This window comes from Carassius gibelio, chromosome B25 (assembly GCF_023724105.1).
Source record: "Carassius gibelio isolate Cgi1373 ecotype wild population from Czech Republic chromosome B25, carGib1.2-hapl.c, whole genome shotgun sequence".
NCBI lineage: Eukaryota > Metazoa > Chordata > Actinopteri > Cypriniformes > Cyprinidae > Carassius > Carassius gibelio.
The window spans coordinates 15,246,088-15,266,106 of record NC_068420.1 but is presented as its reverse complement, the minus strand read 5'-3'; the positions used below and the strand labels follow the sequence as shown (position 1 = coordinate 15,266,106).

The following is a 20,019-nucleotide window of genomic DNA, read 5'->3' as shown; positions in this document are numbered from 1 at the left end:
TGCTACTGGATGCCCTAGTGTTATTGTAAGCCTGTGGAATTGTTTATAGCTTTGAAACGTGATCACAAATGATTTGGAGTGTGTCAGTGGCGTTCCCGGAGTAAAAATTCCATTCCTTTTCTTCACAGGGAAACATATTTTTAAAAGGAATGGTTCACACAGATTTAGATGAAGGTGTAGATGGATTGAATTGTTCATAGGAAGATGTGGAGAGATGTAGCGTCACATCACAAGTCCTTCCTCTGTAGTGAATGGGTGCCGTTTAGAATTAAAGTTTTATTTTTACTTAAATTTTTTTTTCTTTAACATGTAACCTACAAGTAAAAATAAATATAGTTTATACACAACATTAAAAAATGTACACCATACATATTAGTCTTTTTTAAATTTAGCCTACATGTTAAAAATCAAAATTTATGTGAAATGCTACGATCTTTCTTTATTGCATTAACTGATCCAGGGTGTGGGGACTCTCGTGTTAATTTCTTAATCACTTTACCCCCGTGTCGTTCCAAACCCGTAAAATTTTTGTTCGACTTCGGAATTTAAGATATTTTGGATATTTTTAAAATACACTGTCAAGGTCCAGAAAAGTATGAAAGATGTCGTCAGAATAGTCCATCTGCCATCAGTGGTTCAATCTGAATGTTATGAAGCGACTACAATACTTTTTGTACACGAATAAAACAAAAATAACAACTTTATTCAACAATGTTTAACAATTTAACACCTTAAATTTAAATGAAACAAACATAATTCTGATAGTATTTCCACTTTTTACAAAATGTAACTGTAATCTGAATACGAGGCGACGTTACATATAGTCTGTTACTCCCCAAGCCTGAAAATGTAATAGCTTTTACAGTTAAAACAAGTTTTTTCCCCAAACAAACAAAAATGAATCTTCTGTCATATTTGTTGTGTGCAAATGAGTCGAGCACAATAAATAACTCACCGTATTATAGCTCCAAACCTGAATGAGAAGATATTTGAAAGAATGTTTCCGTTTCCCATACTATAGAAGTCAATGCCAGCAATTTGTTGTTTACCTTTGGTGTTTATACAAGTTTGGGAAAACTTGAGGGTGTGTAAATGATGAACTGTAAAAGTGCGCTTAGGAATACAGTGCTCTTGGATTTTGTACTGACACCTTTTGGTGTGGATGAATGACAGGACATTGATATGTGTTAACTAGGGTCTCCTAAGAGTCTTATCATGTCTTAAACATGCTAGAAGAGTCCAAAGTGTGTGTTGCTTGTCTAAAACTACAACACCTATATATATTCACCACAATATATGTATACCAAACCATACATCAAAGATCTGCCACAAGGCTGAAATGATCCCTGGCTATGACGGACTGATAGAAGGTGGCAGGGGAAGGATGTCATCCCACCTGGCTGTTGTTGATGTGTGTCTCCCATCTCCGTCTGTTCCCTGCGGATCCACCGTCACTGAAGCTGTTGTGGAAAGCTGAGTGGGAATCTCAGCCACAGGCTCTTTGTGCGGTTTGAGGTGTTCTGGGAAAAAAAAAAATGACTCAGCCGACACTGGCAGACATTTTTTGCTATAGGTCTTGTGCTCTATTCAGTTACTGTTGTGATTGAGAGATGACATTTCATGCTAGCGATTGCACTTTTAGGATTAAAGAAGCATTATAAAAAGAAAAAGAAAAAGTCTTTAGTCGTGTCATTAATGAAGCTTTGTTTGTGGTTTGCGAGGGGTGTATTGTCACCCTCTAAAGGACTGTTAAGGTATTGCAACTATTCCCTCTGTAGTCCGCAGCATATCGTAAGCTTTTCAGAAGCAAAAATGGCTATTGTTGCTGTGAGATATTTAGTGCGTTGTCCCCTCACTTCTCATGGGTGATTGACTGCAACGTCATTCTCCTCGACATAAATAAAGCAGAGCACCTGATTAACGGGAAAAGATGTTTAATTAGTGAAAGAACACCTTGCAGAAGAACTGTGCATGTCTTTGTTCATTAGCAAAGACAGAAAAGCACCAAATTAAGAGTTGTTCAGTTGTCCGGTTTCATTCTTCACCTGTTTAGTTTGTGTTATTTGAAAAACAGGCGAGGAATTGGTTGCAGTGTGCTAAGTTTGAACTGTGGAAGGCTATTATACAAAAGCATAAGATATAAGTATAATATGATATGATATGATATAGTTGTAGTATAATATAAATAAATAAACAATACAATTTCAAATAAATAATAAACATTTATAGCATAAGTGGCATATGTTTAATATTTTATGGGGAAAAAATATATAGTAGAGATAAATAGTAAAAAATATATTGGGAAATTATATAAAGTATACAAATAAATGAACGTACATCTGTATAAAAATAAATATTAATAAATTGTATAGAGATACTATATAGTATTTTGGGGGGAATATCTGGAATCAGTTCAATATCATTATTGAATAAAGCTGATTTTGTAAAAAAAAAAAACAACCTTTTTTAAAACCCTGTTAACCTTTTGCCTTTAAAGCTCCCATTGTTATCTCATTTAATTAAATTACGTGTGTTTGACCACATTTGTAACCAGCTTTTGAATTGTAAAACACTGACCTAAGATGAAAAGAATTTCTGCTTCGGAAATGATTGAAATATTTTATATTGTGTGATCTGAATGTGTCCACAATATGTGATAACGTCTGCAAAATCCAATTGTAAGTCTAAAGGACAGACAGAGGAGGGGACGTCAACAGGAAACATTGATTGAGACCCATAATGCTTAGCTATCTGTGAAACGCGTGCATCAGAGGTGCTGAGCGGTCATTCGATTAAGCCTTAAAATGTCTTTGAAAATTTCTGGCCGGTCAAAGGATGAACAAATCCATAAACTAGAAAGAGGTTTGTATTGATTGATGTGGGTTCTGGTGCTACATACGCTACAGGAAGGATGAAATAACTCTGTCCAGACTGACTGATGGGAGACTTGCCTGTTAGAAATCAAATGGATGCTATAGGTCTCAAATGATTGCAGAATTATTTTTTTGTTTGTTTCAGGTTTGAATTTAAGTGTCCGCATTTTTTGGGCACGGTCACTGTAAGTCTCCTCTGATCATTAAATAAATAGCAGCTGAAAATTCACTCATCCTCAGGCCATCCGAGATGTAAAAGAGTTTGTTTCTTATAAGAGCAGATTTGCAGAAACGTAGCATTTCATCACTTGTTCACCAATGGATCTTCTGCAGTGAATGGGTACCGTCGGAGTCAAAACCCCTCCAGTCCATCAATTAATGTCTTCTGAAGTTAAAATTGCACGTGTGTAAGATCAAATCCATCAAGACAGTTTTTTACTTCAATAAGTCCTCTATCAATAATACTGCTTTCTCCAATTAAAAAGTCCTCTCGACTGAATAAGGAGAGAAATATGCACAGAGCAAGCACAATTTTTCATGGATAAAACAGTAAAAACATGCAGCCTTTCACTTCACAAGACATTAATTGAGGGACTACTTGGTGATTTTTTTTTTACTCTTATTCTGACGGCACCCATTCACTGTTGAAGATCCATTGGTCCATCTCTTCAGATGAAGAAACAAACTCATCCAGATCTTGGATGGCCAAGATGTTAACTTCAGTAAATGGTCATTCCTTCAAATCTGATTCATTTAAATAATATTTAAATGAAAAAAATGCATTTAAAATGGCATCTTTGGGTATTAAAATATTCATTCAAATCTAGGGATTGGCCTATTATTTAATATGTTATGAAATAAATTGTACATCATGTTGGTGATTTCAGGTTTTACTCTCCTTGCAGAGACATTTGTTTTTCACAGTATAGGCAAAACACACACACACACACACACACACACCCTTGTAATACCTGTGTCATACCCATGTCATTATACAAATTTGTGTCCTGATATGTCACAAAAACATGCCCACACAGGCTGTGTGTATCTCTCTGTAGATGGTCAGACCGACCTGTTTCTTTGGTCCCTGCAAGGCCTTTGGGTTACAGAGATAAGACAGTCGCTGGAGGACATGGAAGCAGCTGTATGTGTGTGTGTGTGTGTGTGTGTGTGTGTGTAGTCTTGAGGTGACTGTCATTTCACATTAAAGGGTTTGGCTTCTCTGTCTTTCCTGTGGTTTTCCTCCCATTTTGATTGGTATGAACGTTCTCTCTATCTGTAGACAAAATGAACTTAACCAGAAACAAATCTGTGTTGTTTTTTTATCAAATTGTCCTCGCTCAGAGCACACTGGAGAAGAAGCACAGTTTTGTCCCTCTTTATCTTCAGGCTTGATGTGGAGCAGAACTTCATTGTTTAGGGTTTGCTGTGGACTGTAAGCGTTGTTGTGGCACTGGTGTTGGCAGGGGGTGTAATTGGGATTAGATTGAAAAGCCTTATGGGAGTTGGCAGGTGCACTCAAACAGTAGCTTGACGAAATGAAAGAGAAAGCCCAGGTCATGTACATTAACAATGACCTCCTGTTTAGTGGGCATGGAATTATTGTTGAAATGTGATTTTTGGCGCAAGCAAGACAAGTCTTAAATACATTTGAAATAGAGATTTATTAAATATTACAATTTTTTTTTAACAAACACCAGTCATTTTTGCTTTGTATTTGTGTGTGTTGTTGTTTTTATAAAGTTTAAATTTATTGTAAATTTCATAAAAACATTTATCAATTAAACTGATTTGCTTTTTAATTGGCTTTTTGATTAAGCTTGTTACTTGCAAGAATTTGTTAATGTGAAAAAAAAAAAAGTTAATGTTCCATCATCATTCAGTGTAACAGATATATTTATGTTAACATTTTATATTCTTTTATAAAGTCATCAAATGATTCTTGTTCTTAATATGCCTGAAAATTGTATTTTAACTATTAACTATTGCTACCCTAAATTACTTTTTTTTCTTTCTAAATCATGGTAAAAAAAAAAAAAAGTCTTATTTTTTTAATAAAGAAATGCTACTTGTGTGTGATTACCTGATCATTTTTAACGCGAGTTATTGTGGCGCTAACAAACTACTGTCCTGAGGGGGGCGATAAAGTTTATAAATCTGTAGCATTAAACATAATGTACTGTTGTTATTGTAAATTACATTGCTACAAACATGTTGACAACTGAACTTTTTACAGCATGATTATTTTCTGTGCTCCATGACCGTTTTCCAGTTTGACCTGCAAGAGAAAGTCAGAAAGTAGGAGAAGACTGTTGATGCTACAGCATTAGCATATTGGCAGCATGTATCATCAGTTTTGTTGTTTGTGATGAATCAGGTAAAAACTGGGACCTGAGCGCCGCTCTCAACGACTATGAGCAGCTCCGGCAGGTTCACACGGCCAACCTGCCCCACGTCTTCAACGAGGGCCGTTACTTCAAGCAGCCGGAGCGCAGCAGCACCCCGCAGCACATCGGCAAGCCTGAGCAATGCCCCCAGAAACAAGAGGACAACACTCAGGGTGAGCAATGCTCTCTGACCCTCCTCCTGTTCAGATTTATTGTTGTGTTTTCTCAATATTTTCTTCTATAATAGTTTAAAGTCGTCATTATATGAATTAACTTTTTTTTTTCGATAATCCATTTATCTCTGGTGTACGCTACGATATGGATAAAAAGATCTGTTGCCATAACATTTTATCACAATTCTAATATGTAGAGAATTAATATAAGTTAGAGAATTGTTGACTGATTTCCCTGAGAATTCTAATCAGCCCAACAGCAACATCAGCTCGACCAATGGTGTGAGAGAGGGGTGGAGCTATCTGTTTTTCTGACCAATGAATGCGGTTTAGTGGTGTTAGTGGGGCAGAAATTACACCCATCACTTTTCAATTGAAAATGAAGCAATTTTGGTTTAGTATTAAATAATACTAGCATTCAAGACAACAAAGAACATTAGTAATGCATTGAAATTATTTAATGTAATTTTTAAGATATTTAGGGGAAAATAATGTATGGCTGGATTTCATTTTGTTTGGATTTGGTTGGATCCTGAAAGGCACTACTGAAAAAATATTATTATATTATTTTTCCATGCCCACGTGGACTTTGTTTCTATATATATATATATATATATATATATATATATATATATATATATATATATATATATATATAATTTTCAATCATTAATATAATTTTTTTGTATTATTATTAGGATTTTTTTTTATTTTCATTTGAAAAAAAACTAAAACATTATTTGATTGTCTGTCTTATTGTGCATTGGTGTTTAATATTAAAAGACCTGGAATTTTTTTTTAGGAAAGTAAAATCAATTTTAACTAATTATTAAAATGAATAAAACAGGTATTTATTTATTTATTCATTTATTGTTTGTTTGTTTGTAAAGCAGTGATTCATAAACATTAAAATACCTGGAACATTTATTTAGTAAATACAATTTGAATTTTTATTTGAAATAAATAAAACAATTATATATAAAAATAATCTATAAAAAATAAATATTAATTAATTAATTAATTCATTCATTCATTTATTCATTGTGTGGTGATGATTAATTGACAAATAAAATATTTTATTAACATTTATTAAGATAATTAATAAGATAATAAGAATAAATATTTTTTCATGATTATCATATTTTTATTTTATTATTATATTTTTGAAAAAAAAAATATATATATTTGAAAAATATGGATTGATTGCTTGATTGATTGATTGTCCTATTGTGCAGTGATGATTCATAATCATTGACCAGAGGAACATTAATTAAGAAATTACATATGTTTAAAATATTTATGATTAATTAGATTTTTCTTTCCTCTCTCTCTCTTTCTTTCAGAGAAGCGTCTGTCCCGGGGCATTTCCCATGCCAGCTCTGCCATCATGTCTCTGGCGCGGCTGCAGGTGTCAGGGGATTGTGCCAGGGAGCAGTTCCCCCTGGAGATGCCCATCTACACGTTCCAGCTGCCCGACCTGAGCGTGTACAGCGAGGACTTCCGCAGCTTCATTGAGCGAGACCTCATTGAGCAATCCACCATGGTGGCCCTGGAGCAGGCCGGTGAGCCCCAAACGCTGCTCTCAGATCAGTGCAGAGTGAATCCCAGGCCTAGCCCTTCACTACAGGGATGAGAAACATAGATTTATAATGTCAGCTTAGATTGAATAAGACCAACTCGACTGCTAGAGTCAACCCAATACAACAGTGACAGAATGAATCTAATCTCATCTTGGATCAACAGGAAAACCAAGCGATCAACACAGACTTGCACTTCCCACACAACAAAGCTCAATAACACTAAAATTGAAAGAAGATTTAAAGAATATGTCATCCAAAAATAAAATTCTGACGCTTTACATATATATTTAAATTATTATATAATAATAATAATAATAATAATAATTATTATTATTATTATTATTATTATTATTATTATAAAAGTATAATTATAATTTAAATAAAATTTAAAAAAATGAAAAATTGCTTTACATGACTTTACTATCATTTATTTATTTATTTGTTTGTTTTTTTAGAAATTTAATTATATGTATTATTATTATTATTATTAATTTATAATTTAGAATAATAATAATAATATTCATCATTATTAATAGTAATAGAGCTATATGTCAATAAAAAATTGCCTTGAATTTTTATTGATGTAGATGTGTTATTAAATTGATTCTTTTGCTGAAAGTGGAAAACCAAATAAACTCAAAGCTTATAAAAATTGGCGTGTATTTTAAACTAAATGCATTTCCAGCCTGTTCAAGCAAAATACTATGGTGAAATAATAGCAGGTTGGACATGGCTTCAGGGCTTTGGAAATGCTTTTGGACTGTGGGAGGAAGACCCTATCCCAAAGGAGGGCAGAGGGGCCGAGGGTGGAGGCACTGACGTTCATCTGCGGTGAGCTTCACCAGCTCCAGAGAAAAGAGTGGGCGAATGGTCAGTGCCCAGTTCAGACTGCCTCAGGGCCCAGAACTGCAGAGGACCGCTTATTTTTATGCCAGAAAAAAAGCGATGCTTAGTGAGCTATGCATTATAACTAAGCGAAACAAATTTGTATGTTGGATTTAGGGCCCAAAATGAACAGAAAATTCACATTCGGCCAACACTAGAACAATCACAAACCACCAAACAGTGCCTGTGACGATTCAATAAAGATAACTGGCTGTAAGACTAGAAACTTTTTTAGATTGACTTTAGATTTGAGAGCATGACGGGATATTCGGTGATGTTTATTAGTATGTTTGACTTCAAATATTGTGTTTAAACCATTCTGTAGGTCGTTTAAACTGGTGGTCCACCATGTGCACCAGCTGTAAGAAGCTACTTCCGTTAGCGACAACAGGAGACGGAAACTGTCTTCTGCATGCAGCTTCTTTAGGTGAGACGTTCATGCACACTTGTCTCATGTATTGCATGCAACACCAGGAAAGAAGAGAACCATTAATTCCTTTAAATAGAAGCACTACACTGTTGCATGTTTCTGACTGATATGGTGTCAAGTGTCTGGCTATCCGTGTTTTCCAGGAATGTGGGGCTTCCATGATCGGGATCTGGTGCTGAGGAAGAGTCTGTATGCCATGATGAAGAGTGGAGCGGAGAGAGAAGCTCTGAAGAGGAGGTGGAGGTGGCAACAGACTCAGCAAAACAAAGAGGTTGGCAACTAACACCTAAAATATATTTAAGTTCTAGCATGAATGCTTCGTGATGCGTACAGCCAAACACTTGAGAAGCAAAAGACCTTTGGACGGGAATCGAACTTGGGTCGCTGCAAGCACAGTTATGCAAAATATCGGCAAACTAATCACAAGGTTACTGGTCCAGACATGTCAGAATTCCAAGTTTAGATCATGCAATACTAAGAAATATATGCAGTTGTGAGAAAAAAGTCAGAATTGCGAGGTAAATTATTTTTGTATTTTTTATTCAGTGGCTGAAACAAGCTTCCACATGTATCTCTAAATCCACTCACGCAAGTACAAACTAACGCAGGTATCTATTATTGTTGCATTTCCAGTAGTTTGTTGTTGTTTTGTCTCATTCGTTTAGTTTTTTACTGCAAAACAAGGGGCCAGTGTCGCCACTTTGTGGACAAACTATGGTAATGGCACCAAAATATTCAAGTTGCGCAAGAAAAATCTGACTATAGTACGCTGAAGATTAAACTTGTCACTCACACTCTATGTATAGCCTATCGTATACTTAGAAATGTGTAAAAATCCACGTCACATGCAATCATGCATAACTGTATTTAGCGTTAATATTCACCGTTATCATTTTCCTTCTGTTCTAAATCACTTCTGTTTCCTTTCACTCGGTCCCTCCGTGTCACACGCTGGGATCACGCTTCGCGAGACCAATATACTTCGAGTGCAAACTAAACGAGTCAATGCACATAATAAATCCAGCTGTTGTTCGTCACGGCATGGCTCGTTTAGTGTACACTCGAAGAAGATTGGTCTCTCGAAGCGAGATCCCAGTTCATCTGGTCACCGATGTGACACCTCCATTCCCTCCTTCAGGGAACAAGGGTTACATACTTAAACGAGACGTTTCTGTCATGATGATTGAACAGACGTAAGAATAGAAACGTAATCAGCTTCCTTGAACACATTTTTCACCATTTTGTAGCTAGCCTATTAAGTTTTAGCATGTCAGCATCTGTTACAAAATTCCTCAAACATACCAAAAAATAATATTTTGATATATTGAATCTTCAAAACATAAAACCACTAAGTACCTTTAACATTTTCTTTCATAGAAAAAGTGAAAAAGTGAAAGTCGAAAGGCTACCGGCTTCCTCAATGTACTAAATAATAAATAGCAGCAATGCATATTTTGCTAATATTGTGTAGACGGTAGTCTTTTTAGTCCTGAATTTGTTTCCTTAGCTGCCTACTTTAACCGCAATTAAGGAAACAAATCAAATACTAAAAATGTTTGATCTATTATATTTAGTGCACTTTTCAATTTTGTAATTTGCCTACTAAGTGCTACTATGTAAAGTCTGTCCGTCTGCCAAATGTGTAGTTGTAAAGCGTAAACATTAGCCTTCAGTTCATAATGATTCTCCCCATAAACACCTTTGCAGATTAGCTTATGCATTTCCTGCACAGCTTTTAGCGTAAGAGCTTATTGCTGGATACCGGAGGACAGGAAATCAGCAGAGGGGTCGATAGCAAATCCTTCAATTCTTTATTAGCTGCACTGTTTTCGTTGTCATGAAGGCTCGGAGCTCTTGAATCAGCTTCTGCTGAACGAGTGTCAGTGATTAAAGCTGTAAGAAACGAGTGGGTGTGGATGGACTGGAAATGTTTGTGTGAGAGGTGGAGGAGAGCGAACGAGTGGGTGTGTTTCCTATAGAACTTGGGCATATTGATGCCATTGAGATAAAACAGATTATAAAACTGAACGAAAGTGCATGTGCAGAGGTCTTCGCTTACAATTGCGCAACGTCCTCCTCCTCCATTTACTAACGAAATGTTTTAACTTGCTATATGTGTGTCAATGCTTACAATGACAAAAATTACGCGAGCTGCCAAATAGTGAGAAATTAAGCAATGAGACTAAAGAATGTTGTCAAACTGACTTTTAGCTCAATCAGTATTGTCACCACTTACAGAAAGCATTGTATAACTGTATTCTATTTAATAATTTAGCCATTTAGTTTTTTTGTCTGGTGTTGCCAATAGAACCTATGCAATACATGAAATGATATTTAAAAAATACCAGTAATTTTGTAAAAAATGTATACGTTTTTCCTAAATATTATGCACAATATAAATACAGAAAATGACTAAAAAAGTATATTAATTAAAAAAATTAAGATTATAAAAATAAAGCAAATATTAATAAATTAATACAAATTGTCTATATTTTTCACAATTTAATTTTATTTACAAACACTTTATAAATACAAATAATGTATGCATAATATACCATAAAAAATAGTAAAAGGAGTATTCATTAAAAACTTTATCATTTATAATTAAATGTAAAATTATGTATTATAAATATAAATTAATTATAAATTTGTATTTAATTAATTAATTTTATTTTATTTTAATTTAATTAATTAAAATATTAAAATATGTAATGTTAAAATATTTTACATTTAAATTTGAAAATAAAATGGGAAATCTCCAGTGGAATATCAAGTGAAAATATTACAATTATTTTTGTGGTAAATGTTGTAAATCGGCGATATATTCTCTCTGTAGTCGGGGCTGGTGTACACCGAGGAGGAATGGGAGAGAGAGTGGAACGAATTGCTGAAGCTGGCCTCCAGTGAGCCTCGCACACACTTTAGCAAGAACGGCATCTCCAGCGGAGGGTAATGCTCACCCACACACCCTCACATATATAGACAAACGGCTACATCTTGTTATGTCACATTTGGTTGTCTTTCCATTCCCACCTACTGTATTGATGTTTAACTACAAAAACTTCCTCTTATGCAAATTGTGTAACCATTTACAACAATAGTACAATTTACCCACACATTTACCCATCATAACATACTTATACATACGTTACTATGTATATGTAATTTTTTTAAGGCATTAACCATAAATGATGTGTAATAATTTCCACTTCAAAGTTTGGCTAAAATGCAGTCTGTGGACTGTCCCAATCTGCCCAGACCCTCTCACAATGCACTTAGACTTCCATTAGAGGCCACTAGAGATTAACTCCATCCAGTAACCTCACTTAGCTCATGACCTTTAGATGGACACTGTGCCATTAGACAAAACACAAAGAACCTTCTTTTGCTATATAGAGGACTGTTATAATGCATGGAGAAGAATGCAGTGAAGTCGAGCTTATTTTGTGGTTGAAAAATCAGTTTGTGATCGTTTAAATGTGTGACACTGCCACCTGGTGCCAGTGGTTGGAGTTTTACATCATTTTTAGCTTCATTCAGAATAGCATACTTACATACTGCTACTCTTTCTGCAGTATTTATACTGCGCACAGTTATGCACATTTTCTAAATGTGTGGAACACTGTGTCCCACAATGCAATGTGCCTCCTATTTCCAGTGGGAGAAATGAACCAAAGCTAATATCAGCCTAATTTTTTTTTTTATCATCTTTAAAAATGCTTTAAAATCTTTTTTTCTTCTTCTTCTTTATTTATGGTTGTTTTGTTTTTTTTATTTGAGGTGAATTTATTTTAACTGACCTCCATGTCTTTCCAAACCTGTGTTAATAGGGTCCAGTGCAGTGTTACTTTAATATTATTTGTATACTATAATAATTTTTTTCATATTTCAGTTTTAATTTTAATTTAATGTTTACATTTTTATATTTTTATATATCATTTTACTATTTTTTTGTTTTTGTTTCACTTACTGATTTTAGTAATTCAACTTAGTCCAGTTAGTTGCTGAGGCAGCATTGTTTTTTTTTTTTATCCAGTATTTGCATTTTATTTTATATTATATTTTATTATTTGATTACCATTAACAAAAATATTTAGGTTTAATAAATGATTACAGCAGTGGACCTCAACATTCCCAAAAAAAAAACAATATATATATATATATATATACAGTATGCTAGTATTCCTTTATGGACACCCACAGTTCTGAAAGAAATATTTTTTTTTGTCCTTTTAAATCCATAACCACGGAACTGGAGACGCTCGCCTTAAACATGACGTGTGTATTTTTTCATTGTTAAAATATTTTTGGTAACACTTTACTTGAAGGGGTGTGCATAAGACTGACATGACACCATCATAATCATGACAAGACAGATGTCATAAATGTGAAGGAGGTTTTATGCATGTTTATGACAACTGTCATTAAGTGTCATTCGCTCAATTATTACATTTTTTATGCAAACATTACATTGTTTGAGATGTCTTGTTATGACAACTTGACATAAACCAATACATCATAACCTGTCAGTGTCTTTGTCATTACAACTTGACATTACCAAGACAACATAAATTGTCATAAATATGTCATAAACATGACATAGCAGATTAACTATCAAACTTAAAGGGATAGTTCGCCAAAAAATGAAAATTCTGTCATCATTTACTCACCCTCAAGTTGTTTCAAACCTGTAAGAATTTTTTTTTTTTTCTGCTGGACACAAAAGAGAATTTTTTGAAAAATGTCGGTAACCAAACAGTTGATGGACCCCATTGACTTCCATAGTAGGAAAAAAAAAATACTATGGAAGTCAATGGGGTCCATCAACTGTTTGGTTACCGACATTTTTCAAAATATCTTCTTTTGTGTCCAGCAGAAAAAAGAAACTCATACAGGTTTGAAACAACTTGAGGGTGAGTAAATGAGAACAGAATTTTCATTTTTGGGCGAACTATCCCTTTAAGAAACCACTAGCTTTATGGGTTAACATTACATTAAACTGTCATGTGATTGGTTTTGACATTGGCTGTCATGAGGCCATTATAACTGTGTCATGAATGTTTTTCTTGACCTCAACTACAGTGGTACAAATTTAATTTGTCATTAAAATGTTATAATGGCTTCATGACAGCCAATGTCAAAACCAACCACGTGACAGTTTAATGAAATGTTAACCCATAAAGCTAAGTGTTTGATAATGAATCTGCTATGTCATGTTTATGACACATTTATGACAGGTTGTGTTGTCTTAGTAAAGTCAAGTTGTCATAACAAAGACATCTCAAACAATGTAATGTTTGCATTAAAAATGTCATAATTGAGCGAATGACACTTAATGACATTTGTCATAAACATGCATAAAACCTCCTTCATATTCATGACATGTGTCATGTCATGATTATGATGGTGTCATGTCAGTCTTATGCACACCCCTTCAAGTAAAGTGTTACCATATTTTTTCCTTTCTCAGTTTTACATGCAGAGACCACTATAGGCCGATTCCTCTCCAAAGTGTAACTCTGTGTCTCTTTGTTGTTTCCAAAACATTTCTTTGTTGTTTGAGTAATTTGGCCAGCCCAGCATAGCAACCCTGGTTCAACCAATAGCATACATTTGGAGTTTGTGTTCGACCAATGGCAGACACGAGGAGTATTTGGGTAACCTGTTTGAGAACAGTCCATAGTTTTGCAGTTCCATTTGGTGACGCTAGTGCTGCAGAAGTAATTTCACCTTTAACTGAGCGTGTCAACCAGTACAGTTGATCTCAGGTCACAGATCAGCGTAGTGGAAACTCTGCGCTGGCAGACAGCAGTTTGGTTTGGTTTCTCCTCTCAGCAGTGTCAACTGAAGCGCTGCGGTTCGAAAAAGTTTCGACCAAATCTTACTTCAGGAGGAAACTTACCCCTTAGCCTTAATCTGCCTTCTGAAGTCACACTGACTGGAAGTGAAAGCATCAACCGCCAGGTCTCTGGTCATGCCCCGGAGTCTTCTGGATTGGAAAATATAGCTTCCTGTTTTTCTCAGTTCTGTCAACTCTCACAATAGTTAGCTAAATATGAACTGGTTCCTTTTTTTTGACTTGTGTAAAATGTAAAAATAAAAATAACCTCAAATGACAGTTTATTCAGGTAATAAATGTTTTGTTACAATGTTTAGTAAGTCTGATACAGTATTTTGAAAGTCTAGAAGAGATTTAAAAGACAGCATAATTTAAAGGATGCATTAATAAATCACTCTGCGTGATGAGGAATAATCCAGTTAGTGATAGTACTGCGCATGAAGGATATTAGTTGGAGAGGTTTGCCTTTTAAAAAGCTTTTTATGTGTTTAGCTTTATTGCCGCAATGGAAAAAAGAAGGTTTTTATTATGCTGGACTCTCACAATATGGCAAACATGTCCGAAGCTTTCATTTTAAAGAGATAGTTCACCCAAAAATGAAAATTCTGTCATTAGTTGGTCACGCTCATGTTGTTCCAAACCCCTTAGACCTTTGTTCATCTTCAGAACACACATTAAGAAATTTTTGATGAAATCCAAGAGCTTTCTGACCTGCCATAGACAGCAATGCAACTGACATGTTCGAGGTCCAGAAAGGTAGCAAGGTCATCATTAAATAATCCATTTTGTATGCAAAGAAAACAAAGATAATGACTTTATTTAACAATTTCTTCTTTTCGTCGTGGTACTGTCATGAACGTGTGCTGAACACTGACACGAAAGAGAAGAAACTGTTGAATAAAGTTATTTTTGTTTTCTTTGCGCACAAAACGTATTCTCATAGCTTCACAAAATTACTGTTGAATGACTGATGTCACATGGACTATTTTAATGATGTCCCTACTACCTTTCTGGGCCTTGAATGTGTCAGTTGTGTTGCTGTCTGGTCACAAAGCTCTTGGATTTCATCAAAATTATCTTAATTTGTGTTCCAAAGATGAACAAAGGTCTTATTGGTTTGATATGACATGAAGGTGAGTTATGTCAGAATTTTCATTTTTTTGAAGACTATCACTTTAACTCCTGCATCAATACTGTATGTGATATATTTAAGTACAAGTTGTTATATTGTTTTGTTACTGAATATGCGGTATGAGGTGTTATATTGTTATGTTGCTATATGACAATAAATGTGACTGTTGCTTGTTTTCTGAAGGCAGCGTAGATGTTTCGCCACCCACAGTATGAGTGTGTGTGGTTTGGTGGTTAGTACTGATAAAGTGCTTGAAATGAGTAACTGATCATTTTTTTAAAGCATGCAATTCCATTTCTTTTACTATGCTTTTTCAAAAACGCATTTTTCACATCCTAAGCATACTTTGCATGGTATTTTTAAAAAGTAGTAGGCATATGTAGTAAGCTAGAGAAGTGTGTCCATTCTGAATGCAGGTGTAGTTTATTATAATAATGGATTTAGAAAATATGATTATCCAAAACTTCTCCTTCAAATTCATATGCAGTTTTATATAGCTAGCCAGGTCATGTCTAAAGCTCACTTGAATTATTTGTCAATCTTTAGACATAACACTATGGTAAATTGGAAGCTGTTCTATATTGGTTTAATTTTCTTTCTCGCACCTATAAACAAAGAATCATATTGTTTGTCAATTATGTCACTGTATGTGTGTCTCCTAAAGGGTGGATAACTCAGAAGACCCGGTTTACGAGAGCTTGGAGGAGTTCCATGTGTTTGTACTGGCCCATGTCCTGAGAAGACCTATCGTGGTGATCGCGGACACCATGCTCAGAGACTCTGGAGGGGAAGGTAAGACTCCCAATCCAACAACTCAAACACATTTGCTTTACCAGCTGGAAAATGTGCTGGTTTTTATCTATACCACTAGCGGGCTTCATAATGTTTTGGCAAACAACTTTATTTTCTAGTTGAAAACCAATTAAAGCTGTTATCGAATACCTGATAACTCAAATTTGGGAGACTGTAATTACATGCTTGAATGCTTCTAAAGGATTACAGATTTAAATTCTGTCATTTACTCACCCTTCGTGTCATTCCAAACCATGACTTTCTTACAAACTTTAGCATGCAGACTTCAAAACTGACACAAAGCGGAAGGTTTTATGTGAGAAACTTCCCTAGTTCCCCTTGTAGTGCTCATGAGAGAAGTAGTTTCATTAACAAACTATTCTTTTGAGTCAAACCTTTTCAATGAATCAATTCAAGATTGTAAATGATTCATTCACAAAGTCGGACTGACCCAAAGATGATCCACTGGAGGGGAATATTAGCCATTTATTTCAAATAAATAAACAAATACAAATACTTTTTAGATGAATTATTCCTTTAAGATTCAGTTCCACCAATGTCAATGAAACATTTTAGTATGAATCTAGTCATTAACTTTTTTATAATAGATTCATTTAAGTGTCATACAGAGAAATTAACCATTTGTTGTTCTTATCTTGCAGCGTTTGCACCCATTCCCTTTGGAGGGCTGTACCTGCCATTGGAGGTGCCTCCGAACCGCTGTCACTGTTCCCCGTTGGTGCTGGCCTATGACCAGGCCCACTTCTCTGCCCTGGTGTCCATGGAGCAGAGAGACCAGCAGAGAGAGCAAGGTAGATGCACAGCAGACTGAATTAAACGATCACATAACACCATGACACAGCCGGGGTTAAGTAACTATGTCTAACTGATAGAAAATCCAATGTAGACTCTTTAAGGTTTTGCTGTGAATTCCAGTCAGATGCTTTAGGGCAGGAATGTTAAGTAGATGAAATAGTTTTAACAGGCAATAATTTTTACCCAAAACTTATTCAAAATCTGTTCAAGATATCGAAGTAACTACAAGCCACTTAGTAAGCTTTGAGACAAGAAAATGAAACATCTGGAGAAATGGCATAAAAACAGTATCAGTATTGATATTGGATATTTAAAGGGGCCTTATTATGCTTTTTCACTTTTCAACTTTAGTTAGTCTGCTACTACAGATACAGAAACTATTCAAGCCGTTCATGCCAGACTGGGGAGAGAGGTGTTGTAATAATGTAAAATATATGAAAAATAATGTGTTTTTCGAACAACCTAGTATGAGAGCCTATAGTACACCACCAAAACAAAATCAAGACTTTGTAAAAGAAAAACTCCACCGTCTTTCCATAATCCACTATGTTCTTCCCTCAACTTAGACGAGTTGATACGTACCTCTCCCGTCTCAGTGCATGCACTTAATCGATGTAGCACACGGTGCCTCTATGCTAGCGTTTAGCTTAACACTATTCATTCCTTAGGATCCAAACAGGGATGAATTTAGAATTTAGAATATCATAGAATATGATATTATCATAGTAATATCATCACTCCTGAAAACTCCCCCTCCCGCTATCCCTCTAACTTCGGTCAATACAACCAACGTGGCTCTTCAGCCATACATTATAGTTATCATATTTTATCCGCATTAACAAATCGCCACGTTTTATTTTGTGTCAACATACTTACTCGTGTAACTACTCATGTAACCATCTTTAAATAGGGAAAAAATTTTTGCGCATTCTCTCTTGGCTTTAAGGCTCGTGGGAATGAGCTCCATGAGCACTACCAGCACTATGCTAAATGCTAGCATAGTGGCGCCGCGCGCTACATAGATTGAATTATCTTCCTTGCTTGGGTTGTACTGGAATGGGTTGTACAGTGTGGATTCATCTAATGTTTTGAGGAGTGTGTGTGGCAGTCAGTCACCGCCCAGTGTTACTGTACTTCACAATCACAGATTCTAGCCTACATATTGGAATATATGACCCAAATAAGAATTTTCATCAGATATTGTCATCCGAACAATTAAGTAACAAGTCTGCCACGTTTGTTCTGACCAACTGGGGAAAAAAGAATTACAATATATCATGCTACAAATGGTGATTTAATCTAAATTAGTTCATTTCACATCAAACCATGCATACTATTATTATTGTTTTACTTTATTCTCAAATTATTCATGTTAACAACATCAGCATTGCGTGAATATGAGTAAAGTGTGTATTAGTGTGGAGATTAAAATTTCTGTACAGTCCAATCTCTAATTGTCATACCGTTCAATTTATACTCCCTTCAAACTGGTTCTTTAAAATACACATCTTGTGTAATCCCAGGCTAATCAGAAGCACATTTACAACTGGAATATCATTTATTTCTTTTGCATGTGTTTCATAAATAGATAATCTTTTCTGGATTACAATCTGCCATCACAATGATACATTGAATTATTCTAGCTGCTGCGAAAAAAGGCCATAAATGATCCACCATCTACAGGATCCTCGCATGTGATATAGCCAACAAGCCGGGACAACTTCTTTATGTTTCAGACGTGACGTAATGACGTCAAAAATTGAAATGATCTAGATTTATTTATTTTATTTTATTTTTGCAAAGAATGGATTTGAATTCATATAAGGCTAAATTAATAATGCAGACCTGAAATCAAATTTCCTTTGATCAATTATTAAAAGCACATTTTGTAGACGCCAGTTGATTAGAGATTGAGATATAAGGAATTATCTCTCCGAGAGTCTTGCTCCCAGTTAAGGACATTATTAGCTGTCTGTCTGAATTAGAGCCTCCATTCTAGACCCTTATGGTCTGTCTTGCGATCTGTACAGTAGAGTGTAATGTGCACTATAATGTGCACCACCACCGTCAGAAGTCTTTCTGTTCACTGCAGTGGTGCCAGTTTGAGCGTAAGGTAAAACAACACATAACAGGCTGATGTTGTCTAGGGCTGAATGGGAACGCAGGCAGAGATCCACACATGCTTATCTCTCTCTCTCTCTCTCTCTCTCTCTCTCTCTCTCTTCAACCCCCGTTTCACTGACACACTGAAGCTGTCAGTACAGTACAAGCTGTTCTCTTCACACACACACACACACTGCAGTTGTCTCACAGTCAGGGCATTTGCCAGGCACAAACACACACCAACTGCCAAGGATGAGCAAAACCTTGCCTGTGGCATGAGACCTTTGGACACCATCAAAAATCAAAGCAATATTGTAAGGGACATCGGGGCTAGTTGTCACATGGGCTATATTTATGTTAACTGTTAAGTCCAAAATTGAATTACACAAATGAGTTAAAAAAAAAAAAAAACACTTTAAATTAGAATAAATGTCTCATTTTTCACATGTTTTAGATCTTACAATTTTAAAATGTAATTTTACAGTTTTTATATTGTGTTTTATATTTGTTATACCATTCAGAATACAAGCAAAAGTCATATAATAGTCTGTTTTTTAGCAGGATCCATTATGACAACTTGTCACATATATTCTAAAAAACATGCCTCTAATAAGTAAAAATCAAAAACACAAAAAAAGATTTGTCGTCAAACCAGAACCGAACTAACCCTGAGAAATGTTCATTAGAAAAAAGTTACAAATTTGGCATCTAGTCCCAGTCACGTGTTAGTTTGACAATAAAAAAAAAACGTCTAAAGAGCATATTGGATGCACCATATTTTGTTCTTTAAAATTGAATATTAACAGCATTGTCTGTAGTTTATGTGAATAATATGTCTGGGTGACAGAGAACCATTGGTTGAGTGTCTCACTAGATGGCGCGCTGTCCTTCTGTTAACTGCAGGAAACCTCCTAGCATACCCTCACATACTCATTGACCCCAAAAGCATGTGGTCGGTTTGAAGCAGCGGGCTGTTGACAGATTAAAGGCCTTCACTGTAGTCACATTT

General features: G+C 35.2%; 2 protein-coding genes across 5 annotated transcripts in view; both read left to right on the top strand.

Annotated features, from left to right (window-relative positions):
* Nucleotides 1-20,019, top strand: part of LOC128013988 (annexin A2) — a 327,457-nt gene that overhangs the window by 243,000 nt on the left and 64,438 nt on the right. The window lies entirely within an intron of this gene.
* The window catches only part of LOC128013979 (OTU domain-containing protein 7A-like), a 73,745-nt gene that overhangs the window by 42,172 nt on the left and 11,554 nt on the right, over nucleotides 1-20,019 (top strand). For all 4 annotated transcript variants that reach the window (XM_052597190.1, XM_052597191.1, XM_052597193.1 and 1 more), the window contains exons 4-10: nucleotides 5,251-5,433; nucleotides 6,777-6,995; nucleotides 8,224-8,325; nucleotides 8,472-8,599; nucleotides 11,165-11,277; nucleotides 15,964-16,091; nucleotides 16,754-16,903. In XM_052597190.1, the coding sequence (XP_052453150.1) occupies nucleotides 5,251-5,433; nucleotides 6,777-6,995; nucleotides 8,224-8,325; nucleotides 8,472-8,599; nucleotides 11,165-11,277; nucleotides 15,964-16,091; nucleotides 16,754-16,903 (1,023 nt within the window). The remainder of the gene's footprint in view (nucleotides 1-5,250; nucleotides 5,434-6,776; nucleotides 6,996-8,223; nucleotides 8,326-8,471; nucleotides 8,600-11,164; nucleotides 11,278-15,963; nucleotides 16,092-16,753; nucleotides 16,904-20,019) is intronic.